The 25,538-nt window shown below is 35.8% G+C and overlaps 1 protein-coding gene across 8 annotated transcripts in view; it reads right to left on the bottom strand.

Annotated features, from left to right (window-relative positions):
• ZNF521 (zinc finger protein 521) overlaps positions 1-25,538 on the bottom strand; it is a 355,179-nt gene that overhangs the window by 142,397 nt on the left and 187,244 nt on the right. For 6 of the 8 annotated variants that reach the window (XM_069099829.1, XM_069099828.1, XM_069099825.1 and 3 more), the window contains one exon: positions 18,280-18,364. In XM_069099829.1, the coding sequence (XP_068955930.1) occupies positions 18,280-18,364 (85 nt within the window). The remainder of the gene's footprint in view (positions 1-18,279; positions 18,365-25,538) is intronic. The other 2 variants (XM_069099827.1, XM_069099824.1) reach the window with 1 other exon arrangement.

A 25,538-nucleotide genomic window follows, 5' to 3' on the forward strand; every position in this document is an offset into this window, starting at 1 on the left:
TAGCATCTCCAATGGAAAGAATGCTTATAAAACATGGATGCATCATCATAATTTTAAGCTTACTACCAGCACCAATGAAGCATTGGCAGTGACATCATATCGTCACCCAGATGGCACTTTCATTTTACTGGCCACATTGCTCCTGGTGGATTTGTGGAGGAAACCTGCACAGTTTTACCCTGGTCGTGTGACTGCAATTTAGAACCTGTTTCCATTCACTCAGCCTACCACAAGAGAACATATGAAAAGTCTAAAACCACAATAACAGAAAGGTTGCTTTTCTTTATCACTCCTCTAATAGTGTTTGTATCGTTCATTCAGAAAAGGATTGGGTAACAAAAATCAACCGTCCTGAACTTCATTGATTGTATTATCAAATGGCATCATAATATTTCAGCTTCCTTTGCACCTTTAAATAAATATGAAATAAATTCATTCCTCTCCCTACAATTTTGCTTATAAATGATGCATATATGAGAATATACAACTAGAATTACCTAGAAATGTTAGGTGTTTCTAGGTCATTTTTTGCTTCTGACAAAAGAGATAAGACCTTTTTGTGTTGTTAGAAGTGTTTGTGTGTGTGTGCGTGCGTGTGCCATGTGTGAATGTTGCCCCAGTTTCCTCATCTTTAAAATGAGCTGGAGAAGGAATGGCAAACCATTCCAGTACCTTTGCAGAGAGAACCCCAAATGGGGTTGTTCAGAATTTGCCATCAACTAAACAACAAGTGTCACATTCGTTTTCTCATACCTGTGGGGTGTTTAATTTTGTGTCCTAAGCATTATTCAGGGCAATCCTGCTGTCTTTGAAATCTATTAGTTCACCTTTTGAAAAGATAAGAATACAACCACTTGCCATTTAGGAAATTTGAGGTCTTTGCTTGTACTGTACATTCTCAGTCATGTTGAAGGAAACCCTGTCCACTTACAGAGCCCTGGAGTCAGAGGGTATGGCTCTGAATTCCTGCTCTGCTCCTAACTTCTACTGTGACCTTGAAGAAGTGATTTCACCTTTCAGGCTTCGGCTACTTCTCCAAAATTTCTCTTGCTTAGACAAGACAACCTCAAAGTTTCCTTCCAGCTCTCGATCTTAGAGTAATGATGACAAGTGGAGTTGGAAGACATTAGTTCAAATCCTTCCCATCTTGTTAGTACTACCTGTGTGACACTGTTTCCCTAACCTTTGTTTATTCGGAGGCAAAATGAGGGGATTTAACCTAGGTTTCTAAGCTTCTTTCTAACTTTAAATTTTGATTCCATGATCCTTCTCATGTCCTTAGGAATTCACTTCACGCTGTTTGTACTAAATTCTGACATTAAATGGGGACTCCTCCCCCACACAAGATCTACAGCATCTTAAATCAGTAAAACCCATTCCTAAAGCTTCAAATAATCAGCATTAAGAAAGTTCAGAAGAAGAGATGTTTTAATTTAGAGGATTAAAAAAAAGGATAGATTCACTCTTTCTCCAAAATTAAAAATTGTAATTTATTTTTTTAATGGATGACAATATCTTCAAGGGTTACAATAAAAAAAAAGAAACCTAAGCTAATAATTGAAAATAAGAGTGCAAAATTTGGACTCGGAGAACCTAGATCCAAATCTTAGGCCTGCTACTTAACTAGCTCTTGAACCTGGTCGTCATAACGTCTATGGATCCCTGTTTCCTCACTGGTAGAAAGTAGAACAAGACAATCTCTAAAAACTCTTTTAAGCTCTAAACCTATGATTCTATGACCTCAGAACAATTTTTTAAAATACTGCATTCAAGAATATAGATGCACACACAAAAAGGAGGAGGAACTTTCACAGAGAGGTAAACAAGTTATATCCTTTCTAGTGAACTTTTTTTTGTGATTCTTGCTACTACACCAAATACATGGCCTTTTACTAATCTGTAATCATTAAGCATAAAGGATGACCTAATTTAACCCAGTGTTTTAAAAATGAGCTTTTAAAATTTTACTTTAAAGGTTTGAGGAAAATATTGTTTCAAATTCTGAACTCATGGAATTCAAAGTGTACATGCTTGTCATTCTGAACCATTTGATTAAATTAAACCACAGGAAACTCTCCCAAGTCCTAATGAAGCAGCAATTACATGTAAAAAGGGAGACAAGCCAAAGAATGTCTTCTTCCAATATCTTTTTTTCAAACATCAGGATACAATATAAATGCCTTGGTTTTCATTTTATTGATATTCTGCCTCTGTTATTCTTTGATGGGAATGGATGGTGACTGATGGAAGAATCACACATATAACAAACACCCCTCCTCTCCACACCCATCAGAATAGAGGAAAAGATCTATAGTGATTTCTTTTCCTTTAAAGGCTCTTAAAAAAAGAAAAGAAAAAGAAAAAAGACGAAAGACAAAGCCTATAGTTGGAGAGAATCTAGATTAGAATTTAGAAATTATTCAGATAACTTAAACTTTTAAAGGAAATTATGAATTTTAAATTTCAACCAATGAGTACTTCAATCCATGTTTATTTGTAAGATTATATATGTATATATAATGTTTGTGTGTATACACATATGTGGTAGTGAGAAAGAATATAATCTCAATGAGAAATAAAAACTAAAACTTTTTTTGCTAAGGAAATAAGATAAAATGGAATGATTATGTTGGAGGGGTCCTCTCCACTCCCAATTTGATCGCTTCTTTCGGAATAATTACTTGGAACTGAGGAGGTTATAGGAATCTGACTACAGTGTGGTCATAGGTGGCAATCTTGCATTATTTCCAGGCATTCAGCATCACACTGATCACATGTGATGGTCCATTTTAGCATAATAAGGCAGAGAGGTCTTTGAATAGAGAAGACACAGAAATAATGTCGAAAGCAATCCTTCACATTTGGATTTTGCCATATCGAGTGCAAATAGTGAACTTAAACACGAAAATGCAATTTGCTCCTTCTAAAGTCTACATTCTTATCTCTCTCCAAAAACACACATTCATTTCCAACGCCTCAAGGTAAAGAAGAGGGCATCTATCACAAGTACAGAGAACAGCAGAAGGATTTAAAAGCAATCTTTTCATAATGTTTCTTTGGCAGAGGAGTGGAGTTATGAGTTACTCAAAATTCATAAAGATTATTAAGTTTACCTCCACACGGAGGATGTGCCACCCCTGTATCTCCCAAACCATTCTGTCAGTATTCCAGCTCAAAACGATTGAGAATCTGTCTCTGGTTCAGGACATCCATCCATTTTGCAGCATTAGTGCTCAACTGCATAAAATAAAGGCTATGTCCCATTAGAGAAACAAATTGCTTTCAGTGGAACAAGCCTGCGATATCCTCACCGAATTCATGGTGCTCATTCTTTCTATTCTTATCCTTTCCCGTAAATGATTTTAACAATCGAGTAAGTTCCTGTTTCTTCAAGTTAACTCCAGATTATCAACTCAGATACTTGTGTGTCTGTGTCTATTGGGCTATTTGAATGATTACCTGATCCCCTGAAGCCCTCTGTCATTACTGAGCTTGTATCACCACCAGTGACCCCTCATGGTAAGAAAACTGGACTAACAGCAAGTGTTCCTGTCTGATGAATCCCAAGCTCACAGCTGATCTAAACTGGGCCTATAGGTTTCGTGTTTTTTCTTTTGACTCTTCTCTTAGGTCTATGGAAAGTTATGAAACAGATTTTTCCAGTCCTCTCAGGAGCAAGGCCAGGTTCACAACTTGACCTCAGAAGCACAGCAGTGCTCCAAAGGAAGGGAGCCTGACAGAACAGAGTATTAGTGTTCTCTGGCAAGCATAACGCAAGCTATAACATACACCACACAGAAATATTACTTATGGGAGATGACAAGCAGTAGATCAGAGGGAGAAAAATGGTATGATTTAATCACACAAAAGCAACATAGACACACACACACATACACATGCACTTTTGTTTCAACTATTATTTGGATTACCATGGATAAAGACACAATATTCTTTTGGAAGTCAACTTAAGTAACTGCAGAACTAACCAATCAGGTCTGTCTGTCCCATTAAGCTGCTCAATTTTAACCTATCCAGAAATGCTGTACAATACTGCTACTACCCCCAACATTACAAAATAGGAAGACTTTTAAAATAAACAAATATTTATTTATTAGATAGTCACTATTTGGGGCAAATTGTCCCAGGACTAGCTTGTGCTCACCTGATTGCACACAATGGATATTGGAACTTAATACTGACAAAGGAAAATGGGATCTGAAGTCTTATTGAAACTATTTCTAGCCAAAGGGCTGTGGAGTGGATTCCCGGTAGGGGTGTTTCCATCTGAAACCCAAGGGCATCTACATTACTGAAAGTTGTGCATATGAAACCTATTGCTCAATGACAGGAGAAAAGACCCTGAAACTGTTATTATCTCTATATGGGATTCCTGGACCAACCCTCTTTTACTCTCCAAAATAATGCAGTTATCTTTTATTTTTTCTCACTTCACCATGCATTCCATTACAAAGAGCACATTTTGAGGCAAGAATGATAAGCTATTTAGACAGAAGGTAGTGATTCAAAAACTGCAAAACTTCAGCTTTCAAAAATAGCCTAAGTGACCTCTTACAATACTCTGACCACTCCACCGCAAGCGGGAGGCAACCCCTGTGAAGAGTGAATTCTGGCAAAGTTCTCTCTTCACAGATGATGCACAGCTTAAGCTATAATGAGTTTTTGGGTTACAAATGCTGAACGCATTAATATTCCTTGATGATAATTATCACAGTATAAGCACCTTTCCCAATGTGAGTAGCATAAAGCAACTGAAGCAGCATTTTTACTACATTTGAAACAAGCTGGAAAATGGGATTTTCTACTCTTGTAACCTGAGGTCAATATACATCAAGCTATGCATATTAAGTACACCTCTACCTATACCATACCCCTCTATACTGCTCTCCCTTCCTCCTCTCCTCTCTCTTCCACTGAATAGACACACACATCATGCCACGTGTCTTTCTTATGCATTCTTTCATATTAAATTCTCCACGTGTGTATGAAAATATGGTACAGAGACACACAAACTCAAAGCAATATGTATTTTCCCCCAATCATAATAAATCCTACTTTCTCTTCTTACCAGAATACAAATAGTAAATAAGATCAGTAAGCCCTGTTTTGCAGATGAGATGTGTCTCTATGCAGTTTGAAGGGAAGCTGTGGTCACTGGCTGCATATAAAATAGAATGAAAATTAGATGCTAACAAATAGTCTCTTATAGAAAAAAAAAACATGTGCTACATATAAATCTGAACAAAACCATTGGCTTTTATCTTAACACTTTCAAAACTAAAAGTAATATTAAATGTTGAGAGTTTAAATGTCAATACTAAACAAAAAATAACTGTAGGAATGAGATTAAAATCCTATTTCCTGGTAATACTTTTACCTATGATTCGTAGACATGAATATTTTATTTTTATTTAGAACAAAATGTTGTTGTTTAAGCTGATACCTATTATTATAAAAAGGATTGAAGATTGACTATTACAAAATATGTGAACTATGAATGAATTTATGTAAAGGACATTTATTAAGTACCTACTATGTGCCAACTATGGATGCTATTTTATCAAATAAGTAGGTGGTAACCCTTAATCTTGAGTGAACATTGGCAATACCTGTCATATTATACGTGCAACAAATGTGGAAGAAACATAAAGAACTCCATCACAATTTGATTTAAGATGTCAACCCTTGAATGGGTTATAAACTGATTTCCATCTACTTCCAACACGACCCACCCAATACTCTCACCCACCAAAGGGGGAAAGCAATTCTATTTTCAAGTCATTTTGATGCTGAGAGCTTAGAACATCAAAATATGTCTTATTATTTCTCCCTTTACATACCATGATGCCATTTTAGTAGGCTGTGCAAATAATCCCCCCTGGCCCTTTGACAAAGCAATGACAACACAAGAACGAGCCTGAACCTAAAAACAGGAATTGATTTAGGTGTTTTGTGGGTGTAAAATCTGCTGAACTCATTTGTGCCATGTTACCCACACTTCATTTAGAAAATATGCCATGCTACAACTGTTCTAAGTAATCCAACATCATTTTTACTTATGTGCTGCAAAAAAAAAATGTCTTAAAATCCCATTTGAATCTATGGCAGGGTTTTGAGGGAGCCTTTGCTAAATATTTAACAGCACTATCGGCTTATTAAATACTATAATGTGAAAGCCGTGAAAGGATGATATACAGTGCTTGCCATTTTTTTTTCACTTAATGCTGGTGCTCGTTTTGAACACTCTGCAAGCTCATTCATCAGCAGAACTGATGCATTTTAAAAAGTACTCATTTACTAGCAGATAAATGTGGTTATAGAACCTTTTTAGTAGAGAAATGACCGAAAACCTACGTGGTTTTATGGTACAAAATTTGCTTTACTGTGGTTTAGGGGGGAAAACCCCTCCAAACACTCAAAAGGCCATTTTGAAAAAAAATATAGAAAAAATCAGCCCTGAAATAAAAGATAATAATACAGGGCAAGCCAGGTATATGCATAGTTCACAGGAATTTAAATTCACTGAAAAGTACCAACTGAAATACTACCATTTGGTAAGGACCACCCCACAACCAAGTATAAGCCATCAAGTACATAGTTCCTATGAAACTATTCACTGCATGTTCAGACTGTTGCTTCTGACCTTGACACTGTTGACAGCTGACAATTTAATTCCATTCATAGACATGTATATAATACACATAGATTACATAGGTGTGAGTGTTTATATATTTTCTTCTGTGCACATCACAGCAAAATTCTTCTGTTAAACTGATTACCTCTCTGAAGCAGGGAATCATAATAGTCCAACCCAAGGATGGGCAGTAGAAACTCCCTGAAAAGACATTTCAATACACAAAGAGACATAATGATACAGCCTAATTTAAAGAAAGATTTCTTTCCACTGGATAGCCTGGTAGAGAAAGCATTTATTCTGTAAACACTGCAATGATGATGATCTGTCCCCCTCATTTCTCAGTGGAGACTCTTGCTTCTGAAAATGTCTTGTGGTGACTTACTAAATTCAGGCTATTTCAATTAGTATTACTGCACATTAAAAATTAATTGCATTACAGAGTGGATTAAGGTTTAAATTTCAATTCTACAGTGCGTGTACTAGAAATGACAGCTAAAAATCAATGCTCTTTGGCCCACAATCGGAAGCATGTACGGCCGAATAGCGTGTGACTGGCGTCACTGGCCAAGCAGTTTTAAAAGACTTGATAGTTCAATTGAAGGTGTGTCAGTTCTAATTCTAGATTTCTGTTTCAATGTTGCACAGTAGCTTAGCATTAAAAGAAAAACAGCTGCATATCAATCTGAAAAAAAAAACAAATGGACATGGGCTCTAAACTGATGACAAAATAAAGAGATTAATATTCAAGAAAAATTCATGTATAAACATCCCTAGGCTCAAAGAAAATCTTGATGATGATATTAAATTGGGACAGAGGATTGTGATATTAAATATATATGGCTTCCCAATTAGTTATTGGGTTAAAGCAGTGGTTAGGGGGAAGGGAAATTGGCTCTTTTGCAGGTAAACATGGAAAACCACTAAAACATATGTAATAACCACAGTGCCGTTATCTGTGTCTGAAAGGTAACATTAATGTACACATGGAAGAAATCTAAGAAAGAGCTGAAGATAGAAAGATGTTTTTAAAGCAGTAATCCCATCTATATTCCCTTTTGTGAATTATTGAATATGGGGAGTGGGGGTCAAGGAGAAAGAAGAGGGGAACAACATCTTATCATTTCTGCTCTCAGTTCAGTGTCTCCCATGCAGAAATATTTGGGAAGAGAGGCCTGTCCCTTTTTGCTCACAGTGAATTCATTCTTTTAAGAAGCTGATGATGAGGAACACCATGCTCCCAGTCAACAAACCAAAGTGGCATCAATAAAAAGCCACCCAGGATACCTGAGTTTGGAATTGAACTGTGATTGGTGTGTACCTAAGAGGAAAAATGAGGTCCACAATGTTCCTAAAGATCCCCTCTGTGCTGCACTGGTGGCCAACAGCAAGTTCGGCAGCAAGAGAGTAAAGAAGATGGGAAGTAATAATAACAATAAAAAGAATAATCTGGTGCAAATGGACCCTAAGGTGTAGTAGTCATCCCTGTGCAACAATCACCCTTCACTTCAATTTACTGATGTGGCTTCATTACAATACAGCATAGAAAGGGGCTAATGTACAAGGCATACTATTTAAAGCTACACGGTTTGCAACAAGCAGCACACACCTACCCAGAGCAGGCACTGCCTTAAGAGCCCAGTTAAAGAGACCACCTTCAATTCGGATTCTTCAAAATTCAAAAAACCTGTAAGAAATTGAAATAAAGGTGTGGTATGTATGTATGGTGTGTGTGCAGGGGGCGGGGAGGAGGTGGGGGAGACGAGAAGGGGGAAAGAAAGTAAAGGAGGTGGGAAGGAAGGAGTTTCATGTAAGTTAAAGCAAGAAATCGCAATAACACTATTGTTGGTTTTGAAATAGAGATTAAAAAAAAAAGAAAGAAGCCAAAGATAACTACTTGCATTATTGGAAAATAGGAAGCAATTCCTTTGATCCTCCTCATTTCCCCAACAATGAAGGGATACAAGGTTTATGTTCAACTATACCAATACTAACTGACCCAAATACCATTTAACGGAAGAAAAAGATTCATTTGCCAATTCTTATCTATCAGAGTTCAAAGTCCTACTTCTCACCCAGTGCACAGAAGACATTGGCATCAGTGTGCTAGGGAGAAGAGGAGATTCTTTTCTCACCAAGGATCATTGAGTATGTCATTGGTTAATTCCTGCTCTATGCTCCTCATTAGCATTACTCTCAAGTTCCTGGTTATCATATCCGAAATATTAAGACATAATAACTACGAAGGTGCAGATAATTGGATATTAACCAGAACATACTTGACTGGGCAGGAGGTAGGGCCTTGCTTAAACTAATCCTGAAATGTATTAATCACCAATTAATGAAAGAGTTTCGAATTCATTTTCTATTATAGAACACCTCCGAGTATCTAAGCTTTTTCTAACAAAATGACTTGGAATAACAGGATAGGAATAAGAAACACAGCAATGTGATGCTGGCTCCAATTAGTTCACTTTAGCTTGTTGTCAGGTTTACAGAAGTAAAAAATTCAGCCGACTGCCCTTTGGAAAGTCTAGGGATAGGACTATGGTAAAGGGAAGATACCTCGTAGAATTGCATGGCTTTCATTTAAATTCGGAATCTGTCCATGTAAATGACTGCGCTATGGTTCAATATTTCATCACGGAATTGTCCTAACATTACCTGAGTTCTCTTGTACCCAGATTGGGCTATACCTATGCGACTCGAGAACCGGAAAATGTCTTAAAATGCAATAGCAATTAATCACTCATTTGAGCTATTGTATAGCAATAATAGTAACGACAGTCATATAGTTCACATTTGTATAGTGCTTAAAGGTCTACAAAGAGCTCTGCATATAGAGTTTGGGATTTGGGCTTTAGGGAATTTCTATATTTGAAGTTCAGGGAGGTCCAAGGAACTGGTATCTAATACATAGTATGAATACTAGGCACTCAATAAATATTTGTTGGATGAATGAATGAATGAGTAGGTGAATGATGAACTTGAACATCTGAAAAGCCACAAGAAAAGGGGATAATATTAGAAAGTAAATGTGTGGTAGGGGAAGAGTCAACTCTCCACAGCTTTCGTGTGGTTATGTATTTTCATTCTCTGATTTGAAGATGTTCTTTCTACTCTTTTTCCATATTCTAAAAAAAAACAAAACAACACTATGCTATACTGAAAACTTCTTTAAAAGTTCAGAGTCTGAATATGTGTAAAAAGATAATTTATGGAAATAACATATTCTTAAAGGGCAAACAAATCAAGTTATCAATTATGTGCTAGCCATTTCTCTAAATAAATTCATTTTAAAAAATCCTTCCTTTAAAAAGAGTACGGGTTTCAGATAGCCCTAAATGGCTTACATTATTATTATTTTTTAAAAAGTATTGTTAGGATAATGGCGATGCCAGAGATGGGATTGAGATACCATTATTCCTCTGCTTGCTGTTGTTATTTTTTTCCCAGCCCCGTTTCATTTAATTTGATGGAAATAACAAGTAAACTCCTATTATCCATCTGTGGGTTTTTTATTCTGTTGTTTGTTGACTTTAATTTTAGTAATTCTTAAATAAGCACTCAGAGCAGATGAACTAAGATATGCAAGCAAGTAGTCCTTTTTATCAACAATTTTGCCATAGAAATACACAAACATTTCAATGGCTCTTCATTAGCAAACAAATCAACAAGTGATATTTTAATGCATGACTTTATTCCATCTCTGTGGGGACCGCAGTTGAGAGTGTGATGTACAGTACAGAGAAAGGAATCATCAGCCACAATGTCCCAGGGCTCTCTCCAATGAGGACTTCTCAGCCCCTGCTTAAAGAGTGCATTTAATTGACTGATAGACAGTAGCTTCTTTGTTCACAGAAGACAGCGAAGTAATGGCAGCTTGAAAATCGTACCATCTACAGGGTCTCCTGAGACTAGTAACAGGGGGATATGTGTCAGGAATAAATAAATAATCTAATTATTAAGCCACTTCCTGTCAAGTTAACTCCAATTTGTTGGCTTTTGAAGGCAACAAAACGAGGCATTTTTCCTCATTATGCTTCTCTTTTTATACCACTGGTAATCACAGGCGGATTAAAGGGTGCCTGATTGGTTTTTTTGTCAAGGAACTGAGAAGCAGCCAACAGTACAGAAAAACAGAGTTGGGGTTAGAAGAAATTTCATGCTTGTCTCCTTTCCAGCTCCCTAACAGCCCACACTGCTGCCCCATACAGTGCCGCCAGCTGTACAGCAAATGTGTACCCCTCCAACTGAGGCCTACCGGGCCACAGGCGCCATCCTGAGAGCTGTGAGATACCTTGCAATCTTGGCAGGTAGCTACTGCTGTCATAGGCATAATTCTAAAGGTGACCTACGAAACCCCGTCAGCTCACCAAATGCAACAATATGAGCAGCTGAAGTTCCACACCCACTCTCCATCTTGCCTTCTTTTGTTTTGTACACTGCTGCTGATGGCATTGAAACCAGGAAATAACCTGGGGGGTGAAGGAGGGGGTGAGGAAAGGTCACTAGAGGAATTTTCTTCCCTGTATGAATTGGACTTGGGGAAATTGAGTCTAGGAGGAAACAGACATTTGACTGTGCTTAAGAAAAATCTCATGGTTTCCTCTTCCAAATCTCCCAAACATGCACTAGATATTCAGACATGATAACAAGCATATCAAACATGTGTTTGAACAGCTGACACACTTAGCACACATTCCGCGGGAAGTCGAAGGTGAGAACGCTATCACCCACTCAATCCTCATCGTTCTAGAGCCCAATGTCACATATTGTCAGTTGTGATCCTTGTGGTAGAAACATTTCTTCCTAGGCCTCTGTACAGTGCCGAGGTGAGTCTGTTGGCATTCAATAGAACTGAATAGCAACCACATTAATCTGAAATAGTCACAAAAGAAGTGGCCTAAAAATCAATGAGTACGAAACTGAATCTTTGAACATGGACTTGGCCAGAGTCCACAACCTTAAAAGACATTAAAATAAAAGGAATGTCTAAGAGTCTTTGCTGGGGGCTTTTAACATAGAGTCAGTGTTAACCTTTTGCCTTATTTTATCTTTGCCCATCAGAGCAGAAAAGGACAGATCCAAAGCACCCACACAAAAAAGGACCTTAGCTGGATAAGCAACCTGATTTCTCTTTAACTCCATAGGACTTGCCTGAAATACATCAGGACAAATTTTCTTAAAGAGCTGAAGAGGAAGGAACACATGCATCTGGCTTGACCTCTTGAAAGGTCAATCTGATCCATGATAAGAGATAGAGGACAAAACAGTCTGTTCCTTTGGCGCACGTGCTTTCAGGAGTGCTGGGAATAGAGGAGATTCTTACAAGGAACCGGAATGGGACTTTTAAGTCTGGTGAACAGCACTGCTTGGGCATGTTTACAGCTGCAGATGCCCTTTCTGAATACATCTTGAATTTTTGTTAAATTGCGCAGATAATTAAACCCTCTTCATATTTACAGTCTGCTTCATTGGTACCATGAATTCTGTTTTCAGTTACTGTCTGCATATTCCCTCTCTGAACAATTTCATACTAAGCAATAACACTTCATTTTACATAAGTTTTATCTGATGTCCCCATACAGAGCTGCCAGCTGTACAGCAAATGTGCGGCTCTCAAACTGAGGCCTACTAGGCCACAGACTCCATCCTGAGATCTGTAAGGCACCTTGCTGTCATTGGCAAGCTTTCCCTACTATCACTGTTACCATCTCTCCACTCTACACACAACTTAAAATCATCTGATTATTAGAATTTGTGGTCCGCACTCCATTTTATCCTTTATTTAATCTATCCCCAGATCACACATTTGTTTAAATGTTTTGGCTGGTTTACAAATCATGCAGCCATCTGCACAGTAGGTGTGACACCATTTTTTTTAGACAAAAGTTACGTTATAAACAAAGATAAAGTCATTCGAAATGCTTTGGTGTTTGTTATTCTGCCTGGTTCACTTGGACCAACTCTAAGAAATAAATAGAATTATCTGTGTAAATCGATGCAACATCTATGAAAAACAACACCCAGCAGAACACAGAGCTTTTGCTCCATTACCTACGTTAATATCATGACAGCTGAGGAGAGATGACCTGGCCCACTTCTCATCTCTCCTGTACAGATGGCTATTAAAGAGAAAGTATCCCTTTTGTATGGTCCATGTAGAAACCCTTTATGGGCTTTTCAAATAAGCCAGCATTGCCCACACGAGGGTAGCTTTCTGTTAGCATTAAACAGTGCAGATTTCATCTTTTCAAAAATCCAACTCTTGATGAAATAAACCAGTATTTCATCATATTTAACACCAAACGCTGATGATGCCTTAGTGTTCTAAATGGTCTGACTAAGCTTGATTTTTAAGATTTGACATACCTCTTTCATTGAGGCTAAATGTAAGGAAACATGACTCCAAAGACTGACAGTAACTTTCCAGAGTCTCTGCAAATGGAATACTTCTACCTACCTTTCATCTCCTTTCCCCTTCCCCCTTCCAGGGTTAATTTCCATTCCTTTTTTCAAAATGTTGAATGATAACAGAGCCAAAAGGGAATTGGTAGTTTGTCATCTTCCTAGGAACAGATCCATATCTTTGGATTTTTTTCCCCCTTAAGACATAAAGTTCCAAAACCACCACAGATTTCACAATGTTGGCTTTAGTCTATCCTAAAGGAAAGAAGACTTAAACTGTAAAGTTAAAGCAGTGATACCTAAGGTCACAAAGGTGTAATGAAGATAAGTTACTTTTGATATTCCATCCATACAACACATGAAAGTAACAGAATATCATGTGTGATCTAAGTCATCAGATTTCAGAATATATCAAAATCACATGATGTAAGAACAGGCTAAAATTTTACCTTTCTGCACCAAACTGATATAAGCATTTCTATTGTGTTGATTTCAGCGATGGCATTTACAGGTTACATAATATATACTGTCTGTTCCTTTCTATTTGATAAATAGAAGAACTGATACAGTTTTATTCTGAACATTGTTACCACCTATCCAAAGGTGTTCATATCAAAGTGACACATAAAAGATACCATATCTCTCTTTATCCCTGTAATATAGATATACATCTATATTGATAACAATACCTTTATCTATATTGGTATATGTCTATCTATATAAAGATATCTATATATTTAATGCTAAAGACAAAGTATATAGCGATATATAGAGATATCTATCTATCTGTCTTTACAGATAAAGAGATAGATTAGATAGATAGATATCATCATTTCCAATATTCCTTCTCTGGTGAATACGTTTGTTATTAGATCACAGAAGACACTATAAACACCATCATAAACCACCAGGACTTCCTTAATCAGTATTTCTTGCTTTTCCTATTCTCTTCATACAACTGGTTACCCTCTCATAACTGACAACTGGAATTGCTAAAACGAAAACAAACAAAAAAGCCCCAAACATCCAAATTCAAGGGAAGATGTAATGAAACAGCATTAAGGTCACTGTGAAAAAGTTGTGTCACCAAATATATTCCAGAGTTAATGGCCTGTACCCAAATCTCCTTCCACACTTTTCTTTTGCTGGGTGCCCTACTTATCAGAACTTCTGGTGGAATGAGGAAAAAGTGGCTCTTTCCACTTCAGCACCACTCATTGTCCATAATCCATGTTAGTAGTGGTGAACTACCAAGATGATGGCATTTTTCTTCCTTTTTATCATTTTTCTGTCAGACCGATCAGCCTTCAATGGTAAATGTGCTACTTGGTTGTGCACCGCCAGCAGCTCGCAATTTGCTCACTATGTTTCATGAGACAGTTGTTTGTGGCTGTTTGGAACACATTTACCTCTTTGGGGATTTATCTGCTAGTTGCAATGCCAACCTCCATAGTGATCGAGATTTCTTTCTAACTAAAATAGATAATTAGAGGCTGGTAATTATTGGTCAAGAATTATCAGAGTGAAAAAATTAAGCTCCTCATAAATAGTTCTTGGCAATGTCATCTCTTTACATTATCTCATGCCTAACAGCACTTTATTCAGAGTACTTACAAATTTACACTACTGCTGTTGAGCCTCATAATTTTATATGGGGTAATTCCTTTGCTGGGTTCAACACATTTGAACTAGTGGTTTTGGCATCATTCCCTCCCGCCCCCATCCCTCCCATAAGACCAAATCTAAGGACATATATTCACATTTCTCTGAAAAACTAATAAAAAAATAATAACAAAGGAAAAAAAGGAAAAGACATGTTCACTATGTTAGTAGAAAATAAAAGAAAGGTGCATGATGGTATATATGAATGAAGTATATATATAAATCATAATCCCCAACATTGCTTCTTCCAGCACTCTCAGGTCAAATGCCAACTGCAAACTACTTGAGCTGAACAAAGGGATACAAAAAATCTTTCTCATCTGCACAGACTCCAAAAGAGGGTCTCTTTCCCCAGGAAAGGTGTTAGTGTTTTGTAGCTTTTTTATGTGTAAAGAAGAAAAGAAATTCCTAAATAGTCACTGGTCTGGTTTCTCTAAAACAATGTCAAAATATGTTGGCGGGTCAGTTGGCATTTTTTTCTTAATAGACATGTCAAATCCCTCACGTATTTTCATTGAGTAACTATCCCTACAGCCCAGAAAATGTGTCTACATCTAGGTGCAAAATGGCACTTAAGCAGAGCCTTTTTTATGAACCAGGTAGAAGCATTGACATTTTTTTCCTCCACAAATGTCTTCTACCGATAGCTAGAGGTAGACTGGGACTACAGAAATCTAGACAGAAGCATAGTGGATGTTTGACATGAGTCATTGGAATGATACTGCTTCAGTATCCATGTTTTGCATGGAAACAAATGTAAACTATTTTGTTGCAAAAGATAAAGATTACATCTCATTAGGTCATCTGCAGCTTTCTGTTTTCCATTAGGTGACAGAATCCCTTCTGTTAAAATGACAGAAATGCCTGATTGAAACACTATATACCCCTGAAGTTACCAACAAAAAAGAGTAAGAATCTTTTCAGATAGTCACTAATCCCTCTTCCCCTGCTAAATATCTCAGTGAGATTATTTTTCAATTAGACTCTGCCCCCCCAAAACGACCACCACATACATATGCAACCTAAAAATATCTAGTCTCACTGGAGGTATTTTAGCCAACAAAATAATGCAAGCTGTCTTATTGGAAAGAGTAAATACAACACTGGGAATTTGAAAAAGAACGTCTTAGCCTTTGTGACACCTTCCTGTAGTACATTTTTTCTTTCTGAATATTAAAAATATAAACAGAGTTTAAGAAGTGAGATATATGATCAAAAAATAGAGCAATTAAGTGAATATTTATTTGAGTTGTATAAGTACAAAAGAATTTTAAAATTATTCTTAAAATAGCATGCAGTGTAATAATGAATGTATAGAAAATTCCTAAAGATGAATGTGATTTAGTTCTCTGATGAAAGATGAATTGATAAAAGTTCAGATCCTAAGAGATGACAGGGTCATATAATCCACTACACTATTATACAGGAATGGGGGAACGATGTTGAGAAAACATTAATGGTGTAAGGAATGGAAAGTAAATGTTAAGAAAAAATATAAACAAAATTTAAGAGAAAGATCAGGTAAATCTAATGAATGTTATAAGATCATAAAACCCCAAATTAAGGAAACAAACTTTGACAACCTTATGTTTAACGTTCAGTTTGGGTTGTAAAGGTGTAAGAAAAGCATTAACTGTTTATGATGTAAAATATACCAGATTTGTTAAGCAGAATCATTAAGGGATAAAAAAAATAAATCTTACGTAGAATACAACTAATCAAAAGCATGCTGTACAAATCTCTGTACTTTTAACGAGGCACATTATTCTGAAAAAGGTTTTATAGTAAATGCATATAAATGTATCATTATGTCTATGTCCTAAAACATCAGCGACAGCTATACCACCCAAGAAATTAAAGGCTTTTCCCTCTACAAGCAAACTTCATTCAACCTTCCAAACAAAAAGAAGGCACCATTCTTATTTATCATTTGGGAAGAAAGAAGCAAGTAGGTTTTTGTTACTCCTGAAATAAGACTTTTCTTACCTACTCAAAAAATTAAAAGATTTAGTATTTGTTTAAATAGCAGGAAACCTTTTGAGAGATCAGATGGGAGGTGGATACCAACAAAACATTTCAATTGAGTGTCTTGACATTTCATCATTATTTCTTAACATCAAATCTCAGTATCCATTATTTACTATATATCTGAAAATTATCAAAGTGATGCAAAAACATTAGACTATAAGAAAATCTTGGTTAAAAATGGGCATAAATTGAAAGAAGTTGCCCTTTGAATCAGTAATTATTTTTATTAGTTTTGAAGTATTAAGCTGTTTAACAGGAGGTTTTACATACTTCTCTTAAATTCTGAAAATCTAAAAATGTTAAAATAAATCCAAAAGGCATGCTCATTGACCAGCTTGCTAGCATTCAATGATATTTCTCTTCATTTATTTATGTTCTAGTATTGAGTTTTGTTTTGTATTTTGCTGTAACTGGGACTCCCCCTACTTCAAATTTCTTTTTCTGGAAAAATACATCCATAAACCAGTCTGAAATTTTGAGCATTTTTTCCAGAAATACAGAGTCTGATGAAGAAATAGAAGATTTCACAGAATTGGGTGTGTGACCCTTTGAGGTAGCACACCACGGAATGTTTATGCTATGATAAAATATAACAAAACAAGCATAAAATAAATGACTTCCAATCTTGTTTCACAGTATAAAATTAAAAAAAAGAAATACAAAATTGTACAAAATAATAGAAAATGTCATTTGACTAGCAAACAAAAGATCTGCTTGATAAAGTTTAATTGGCTTGTAGAACTCTCAATGCCATTACTGAGTGCTTATCAAATTAAAAATATATATATTAGGTAACCTTCGGGGAATTAAGGAATAATGGGACTCTAAGAGTAATAGAAGAAGCTTGAGTTCCTTTTTACTCCATTTAAGAACTTGTAAAAAGCCCTAAAATCACCAGGCCAATATTATTTCAGGAATCCTTAGTCAAACTATTTTATAAAGATTTGGGTAAAATTTGATGGGTAGGGGGATGGAAAAAAGAATATATAATTCTTTACATAATCTTTATGCTCACAATCATTTCCAGACTGTTCAAACTGCATATCTAAACCTATTTTCACAGCCATTCAAATTATTTATGTTTCCCAGTGATAAAAACTCACCAGTTTAGACTTTGGTACAAATATGCTTGAGCAACACACAGTAGTATCATTACCATAATAACTTCTGAAATTAAAACCTGTCTAAAACTCTATGGAAAGCTAACATCCAGTTCATTAACCATTCCTGTTAGTTTGTTTTCAATAATGCAAAAATGATTAGAAGTTTAATTTGTTAATCACCTGTGTTTTGACTGGTAGTAGATATATAATCCTCTATAGAAGTCTAAACTAGCCCTTGCAGAAAATAAAACGTGCTAATGCCTTATCAGGCCTAATAATATGAATAAAAAAATCAGTCATGCCTGGGTAAATCATTGAAGGTTGAACAATTAATTCCTCCTTAACTCTGTTTAATTATATAGGCAATGATGAACGCAAGTAGGAGAAAAGTCTATTTTTAATAAGATTTAGAGCATCACTCACCAATCATGTGATTTGCAACATGAACCTGAATATCCCATTCATTGTAGAAAACCATCTGACACTTGATGCATTGATAGGTCTTCTTCTGAGGAAACAAGTATAGACAAAGTTTACTTAAAAACATTATCCACTTAATTGTTTGTCTCCCATTTAGCCATTTATAGTGGTAAACTGGGGCTATTCCCTGAAATCATAGTTGTACATCTGCTGCTAAATCAAAATTTCAGCTCAGCTTCAGACTATTTAAATCTCACCAAGGTAGGTTAGAGCAAATATAATACCATTAATAAAAGTTCTATACAACTGCCTAGTTTCTCTGTCTCTGAGTTTTAGAGCCTTTTCAAAGACTAACTACATAACACTCTGGTTGCTTCAAACATGGAAACTGAGGCACAGGTGGAGAGTTAAATTAAACTTGGAACAGTGGAAGATTAGGCATATCATTTTCCTTCTGGAGATCCTTAACCAAAATTGACTATTTTTCTCTTTCCTTTGGGGGAGAAGGAGAAGGGAGGAAAAATAGAGAGAGAGAGAAGGAAGAACAATAGAAGGAGAAGGGGAGGTACACAGTACTATAAAAAAAAAAAAGCAATGTTTTTGGAGTCAAAAGACATGGGTCTGGAACCCTAGCTCTTTCAGTTGCTATGAGTGTGACCTGGAGTAAATTGCTTAACTTCTCTGGGCCTCAGTTTCTTCATCTGTAATATAAGGGAGTCAGGTCATTTCTAAAATCCCATGATTCCTATGAAAGATATCTGAGTAAATGGAGAGTCCAGAATTAGAACAAAGGAATTTGTCTGATACTTCAATTAGTGAAAACAATGGAAAATTATTCCCACTCTCAAATCTCATTCAGATTAACCTGGTTATTTTTTTTAAACATACTTCCTTCTGTGGGGGGAAAATCACTCTCTGATTACTCTCTTAAAAATCATCTAATTTTTTTTTTCTTTAATGATAAAGAAATGTAATATAACTTTAGCTAATCATCCCACAAATAAATTTTTAGTAGTTCAATTTATTTAATTAATATCTAATAGTAATACCACTGTTAAGTTGACCAGAAAAAGGGTGGGAATTTATAAAGAACTACTAGTCCTTGGTCAAAAAAATCTAGATTAGGTTTTGTGAAATTTTCAGATAAGCGGTTAGCTAAATATTAGGAGTCACCAAAGTAGTATTTCTCCCATTGGTAGAGACAAAAATCCATGAATTCAGATATTGGAGTTTCAAAGCTTCATTTTGCTTGTCTTGTATCCTAGTACAGCACTTAGAAGCTCCATGAATAGTTTCCTCAGCTGTTAAATTGGTGTGTGTTGTATAGGGTGTATGTTTGTGGAGGGGATGTGGGGTGATGGGAAGTGTAATAGGTGACCTTAAGGAGCTCTTCTAGCTCCAATATTCTATACTTGATTTATTGATTGATTATACTCACAATTTATAATTTGTACAAATCCATGATTGGGTTTTACATTAAAAAGCCTTCAGATCAAAAAAGCAAGTGGACAAAAAAAGAACCTCCTTTCCCAAAATCAGCTTTTACTGTCTCTCCAGTTTGCCAGATCTTGAGGACAATTATATTGGTATAGTCAAATATCACACCTTCTTGTGGGGTTATCGACCACTCCTCCTTTCTTCTGAGACAGTTGAAGGAAATGTTAATTATAATAATACTTGTAACTAATTTGGTTATGAAGGCTTTCAGTTAAAAATGCGTATCTTCGAATATGGCTAACTTTAAAAGATGAAAAATTTTATAAAATTCAACAAAACTAAATGTAGAAAAGAGACTTCAGAGAATTTCTAATCTGAGGGTTAAAAATTATAAACACTAGTAATTAAAAATCTTTCCAATCAGCATGATTTCTATAATTATTTTCCTATAATTTTATTTATTTTTCTACAATCATAGATGGTAGCCTTTGTAAAGCGCAAGGGTTGGGTGGTTGGGGAGGGGGTAAGTATGCATTTTCAACTGAGGTAGCCAGAGACAGAATAATCTAGTACTGTCTGTACAGAAGGCAGGCGCATATGAACTGAATGTGTTGAATCTAAATCTAACACAGATTTTTAAAACCCTGACAATCACCACAGAAGATTTATAATGCTGAGCTGTTTACAAGATGCTTTTGATGTTGACATATAGAGCAACATGTGTTGTATAAATAACAATCAGTCCTTTTTCTTTAACATTATTTCCCTTTAGAACTAGTTAGAAAATATTTCTTACTCCCAGATGACCAACATTATATATTGTTTATTAGCATACTTCTAGCATTATTCCTGATATGTGACCTTGCTGAAAAACAAAGAAACATAAACTTAATGGCCGGTCTTTTCTCTTGTTAGCACAGTAAAACATACACCATGTCGAGGACTGTCTCCAAAAATTATGACTGATGAATATGTTGATGGAATAGACCCAATTTTTTGTAGTCTAATAATAAAGAATAAAATCACTTGACAACCCCCCCAAAAATAGCACTTACGAGGAGCTTCAAAATAATCTGATGCATTTTCAGATCCATATAGGCAAGTTATGTGTGTTTATATGTGTATATATATATGGGTGTGTGTATATATATACATATATGTATATATATGTATGTATGAAGGATGCTTTTTATCAGCAATAAGAGATCAAACATTTTTTGGCCTTATAACAATTTCTAAAATACTATAGTCTCCTTTTATTAACCAGGCAATAAGATAAAGATGGGATATGATAAAAAATAGATAATAATTTTTTAAAATTGTAGCAGAAATTTAAGCTCTTTCCCCAGTTTTCATATTTCCAAAACAAATTTTATTTTTAAGGTTAAATAAGAAGTGATAATGAAATTATTTTAAGGTTGTTATAATTATTTTGTTTGTTATACTATATAATTTTATATGTCATTTAAAATATACAAAATAAAAACCTTTTCAAAGGTTCTTTTTAAAGGAATACATATCAGAATATAGCATTTTAGATTTAGAAGCAGCTTTAAATTTTTTACCACTTCCTATTCAATGCAACAATCTCCCTATGACAGTTTTGTACCAGCTCCATTTATTTTTTTTAACGATTCTAATTATTAGAAGTTCTCTATGTTGAGCCAAAATCTGGCTTCCTCATCTTTTATCCATTGATTCTGGTAATGTGTTGGCTTGCTCTCTAGACTTACACAAAACAAGTCCAATCCTCCTTTTTTTACAATAATCTTCAGTTATCTTAAGACAGCTGTCATAGTACCTTCAAGTCTTCTCTGCCCCAAACTAAATATTCCCAGCTTCTTGAAGGTTTCTCAGTACAAGGGTTTCTCAGCCCTGTACAATCCTACATATCCTCCTTTAGATAAGTTCAGCAATAAGTTCATTCTTAAAATGAGGTGCCCCAGTTGAACAGAATATTGAAAATGTGGTCTGTCCAGTGTGAAGAATGATAGTGGGAGAGGGGTCACTATGCTCTCCCTTTGGAATGCAAAGGAAGAGAGAGAGAGAGAGAGAGAGAGAGAGAGAGAGAGAGAGAGAGAGAAAGAGAGAGAGAGAGAGAGAGAGAGAGAGAGAGAGAGAGAGAGAGAACAGAAAAAAAGACAAGTCAGATCATTTCTCTTAAAAGCAGATAAAAGTAGAAACAGCACTTCTATTGTTTTGGCCCCAGATTGGCCTTTATCAACGCTTAAGTTGTCAATTTGCTTGAAATGCTAATTTGGTACAATTTTTAAAAGACTTTTTTTTTTCATTAGCCCTTTTTTTAATGTGCTGCTTGGGAGTGGAATTGTCACTTCCTGATTGTTCTCTTTTGTTTTCTGATACTGATAGATGTAATTATCAGGGATACAACTTTTTCTTAGCACCTCATTATTTTTGATTGATTTTGAGAACAATTTAAATGTGCCTTTTTGACATTTTTGTTTTCAGTTATACTCTGGTTAAGGCACTCTGAGACTTTCAGGAAAGAGCACTTCATAAATTAAAAAAAATGATTAGGATAATTAATAATGTATAGGAACTTCTTTTAAACACTAAATCTTCTGATTAACCCAACCCTACTCTGTTCATTCCTTTATTCTATATCCTAATAACATTTATGTATTATACTTGGTTTATAGCATACTAATTTGTATTCTCTTGTATGACACTTCATAAATTTTTTCCACATGCCCTTATATTGAGTTAAAATTTTGCATTGTAAGATGATATTCACTTATACAAGTATTATACAATACTTTTTAAATACATTTTTCCATATGTGACTCATTTATATTCCAAACTGATATACAAACATCTTGAGATCGAGGATAGAATCATAGAAGATCAAAGTTAGAAGGATTCTCAGCGACCATATAGTCCTATGGACAACGAAAAAAAGTCATTCTTATGATATCTCCAAAAAGGGGTTATACTGCATTTGTTAGGAGACGTCCAGTGAGAGAAAGGCCTTAGGAGGCAGTCTGTTGTACTTCTGTATAGCTCTGGTAGGAAATATTTTCTTACATTAAGTAGAATGCCTCACTATAATTACCATCCACTGATTATAGGATCATAGAATTAGAAGGAAATTTGGATGTCATTGAGTCCAAGCCTTTCAATTTATGGTTGAGGAAACTGGGACTCAGAGAGATTAACTGGTCTCCTCAGGGACACACAATTATTGGGAATACGAGATAGGTTTTGAACCCAGGTTTTCCAGATTTTACTTCTAGTGCTCTGTATTTAACCTATGCATCCTCCCACTGCTTCAATTGCCTTTTGGAGCCAAGAACAACTTTGACCTTCTCTGGTACATCCATAAACATGTTTCCTACTTTTATTATTATTAGTTGCCTTATAATTTATAATATTATTATAAAGCTCAATAAAGAGTGGACATTGAATATGCTTGTCTGATTATTTGACCTTATTGGGGATCCAGGGATACAATTCCTTTTTAACCACACTTGAGTAACTGCAGAAATGTCTATGACTATCATTCTTTTGGGTCTTCTGCCTGTATGAATCACGGAAGCCAGCCAGAGAACTCTGGTGGTTGCTACTAGAACTTCCTGACTACCTAACCTAGAGCTTTTAATATAAATCTCCAAACATGGAAATGGCCTCTTATCCCTAAATTCCTAACTAACACTGGGCAAGTCTTCTCCAATTAAGTGGCTTCAGAGTACACTTAGTAGGGAAAAATAAAAATGGACTTTTGTGATTTACCACCCTAAATAAAGGTCTGTTGTGAATGTAGCACATGGGGGACTGCATTAGCAGCATGGAGAATATTCCTGGAAAATTGAGCTGACAGCTAGATAACTTTCAAACTGCCATATGTTATAAAAAGAAATAGAATGGAAAGGATGTCTTTAGAGAAATGAGTAAACAAAAAAATTGGACATTTCACATGAAAAGAATGAGGGATAGTCAATGGAAAGTCCACATCTCCCACTAGCATCCTTGGTATGTCCAAAGAAAGAATACACCTACCACTTTGGGTGGACTTTCTGTGTGACAGGACAGAAACAAGCCTTTATTAAGTGCCTACTATGTGTCAGACACTATGCTAAGCCCTTTATAAATATTAGTTGATCCGCACAACTATAAGGTAGATGGTGTTGTTATACTCGTTTTACAATTGAGGAAACTGAGGCAAAGAGAAGTTAAGTGACTTGCCCAGGGTCACACAGCTAGGAAGTATCTAAGGGCATATTTTGAACTCCAAGCCTAGCACTCTATCTATTGTACCATCTGGCTGCCCGTGTGGTGAACTTAACAGGTGGATAAGAATAAATAAGTAACACAGGATAGGTTGTGACCTATATCACTAGATGAAATACGAATATCAAGGAAATCACCGGTCCTTTGGCGCTTTGAAGTATAAACTAATGTATGCTAACCATTTGTCAAGTAAGTTCCAGGAAGGGCAGGTGGAGGAACCGTTACTTCTGAGAACGTTCTCTCCCAGCATTGCTATGCAAAGGTGGCAGTTGTATATTTAGTGACCAGTTTGGAAAAATCTGTCTCTCAAGCAAAACTGTATACATCTGCAATGTATTTTTTTTGCCTTTTTTTTGGAGAGCAGTTGGGGTTGTGACTTGCCCACAGTCACACAGCTAGTAATTGTGTCAAGTGTCTGAGGCCAGATTTGAACTCAGGTACTCCTGACTCTATTCACTACGCCACCTAGCCACCCCTGCAATGTATTTTTATGGAAATCAAGAATTAAATTCAAATATTTCTGAGGACACAGAAGGCTTATACAAGACCCAACAAATTCATTACATATATAAGAATATGTGTATATATATACATACACAAACATATATATGTGAAAAAAAACCAGATGAATTCAGATTTTGGTATCCATTTGCTTTAGCAGACATTCTATACCAGCAAATAATATCATAATGAATAATTTGGAAAACATAGGACACAAACCTTTGGAAACTACTAAACTTTAAAAGAAATTCAATCCCCCAATAAAGGTAATCTTTATTAGAGCTAATGCATCTATTTTCCATAACGTTGTAAAGGATGTAAATTCATCCTCTATTCATCCCACCTCGTTACTGGCTCCTAGAATGGATGTTAAGTACTTTATGAAAAAATTTTTTCCCATCCCTAGCTTTCTTTTCTGATTCCTGGGAGAGATGCATACTCATCCCTGCATGCAGGCAGGCAAATGATGCAGCAGATTAGTAAAACAAATTATTACTAAATTGTCAATTTCAAAAGTACTTGTGTTTTAAAAAAGAATCCTTTTAATATTGACAAAAGTTGAGAGCAATTTTTTATGTGAAAGTTAAATAGTGATCTCCTGAGTTCTTATGTAACATTGAGGTGGGAAAGGTCCTGGGATTGGAGTTAGCAAAATATGAATTTAAATTCTGATTTGGATACTTAACTGGATGTGTAACCCTGAGGAAATCACTAAATCTCTCTGAGTCTCAGTTTCCTCATCTGTAAAATTAAAGTGTGGGGCTTTGATGTCCTCCAAGGTTCTTTGCATCACCCAATGTATGATATTTTGAGACCCTCTTACCATTTTCCCCTTTACCTCCTCTCACCAATGACACTCACTCTATCTTGCTTTCAGGATTTCAACAACCATCCATCAACGTGAATCTAAACCTAATATTTTTGAGGGATTTTAAAAGCACAGTCGCCTTGGTTTTAAGTCACCTTCACTAAAGTCCTATTCTGATGTCTGAACATGACACAGAGTTGACCTTGGGCTCCCAAAGACTAAGTCAGAAAAGCCCAAACTCTGTCAGGTCCTACCAAACTGGAAAATC

This window comes from Petaurus breviceps, unplaced genomic scaffold, assembly GCF_028583685.1.
Source record: "Petaurus breviceps papuanus isolate PSGF00001 unplaced genomic scaffold, PetGlider_PUasm1.0 38, whole genome shotgun sequence".
NCBI classification, from domain to species: Eukaryota; Metazoa; Chordata; class Mammalia; order Diprotodontia; family Petauridae; genus Petaurus; species Petaurus breviceps.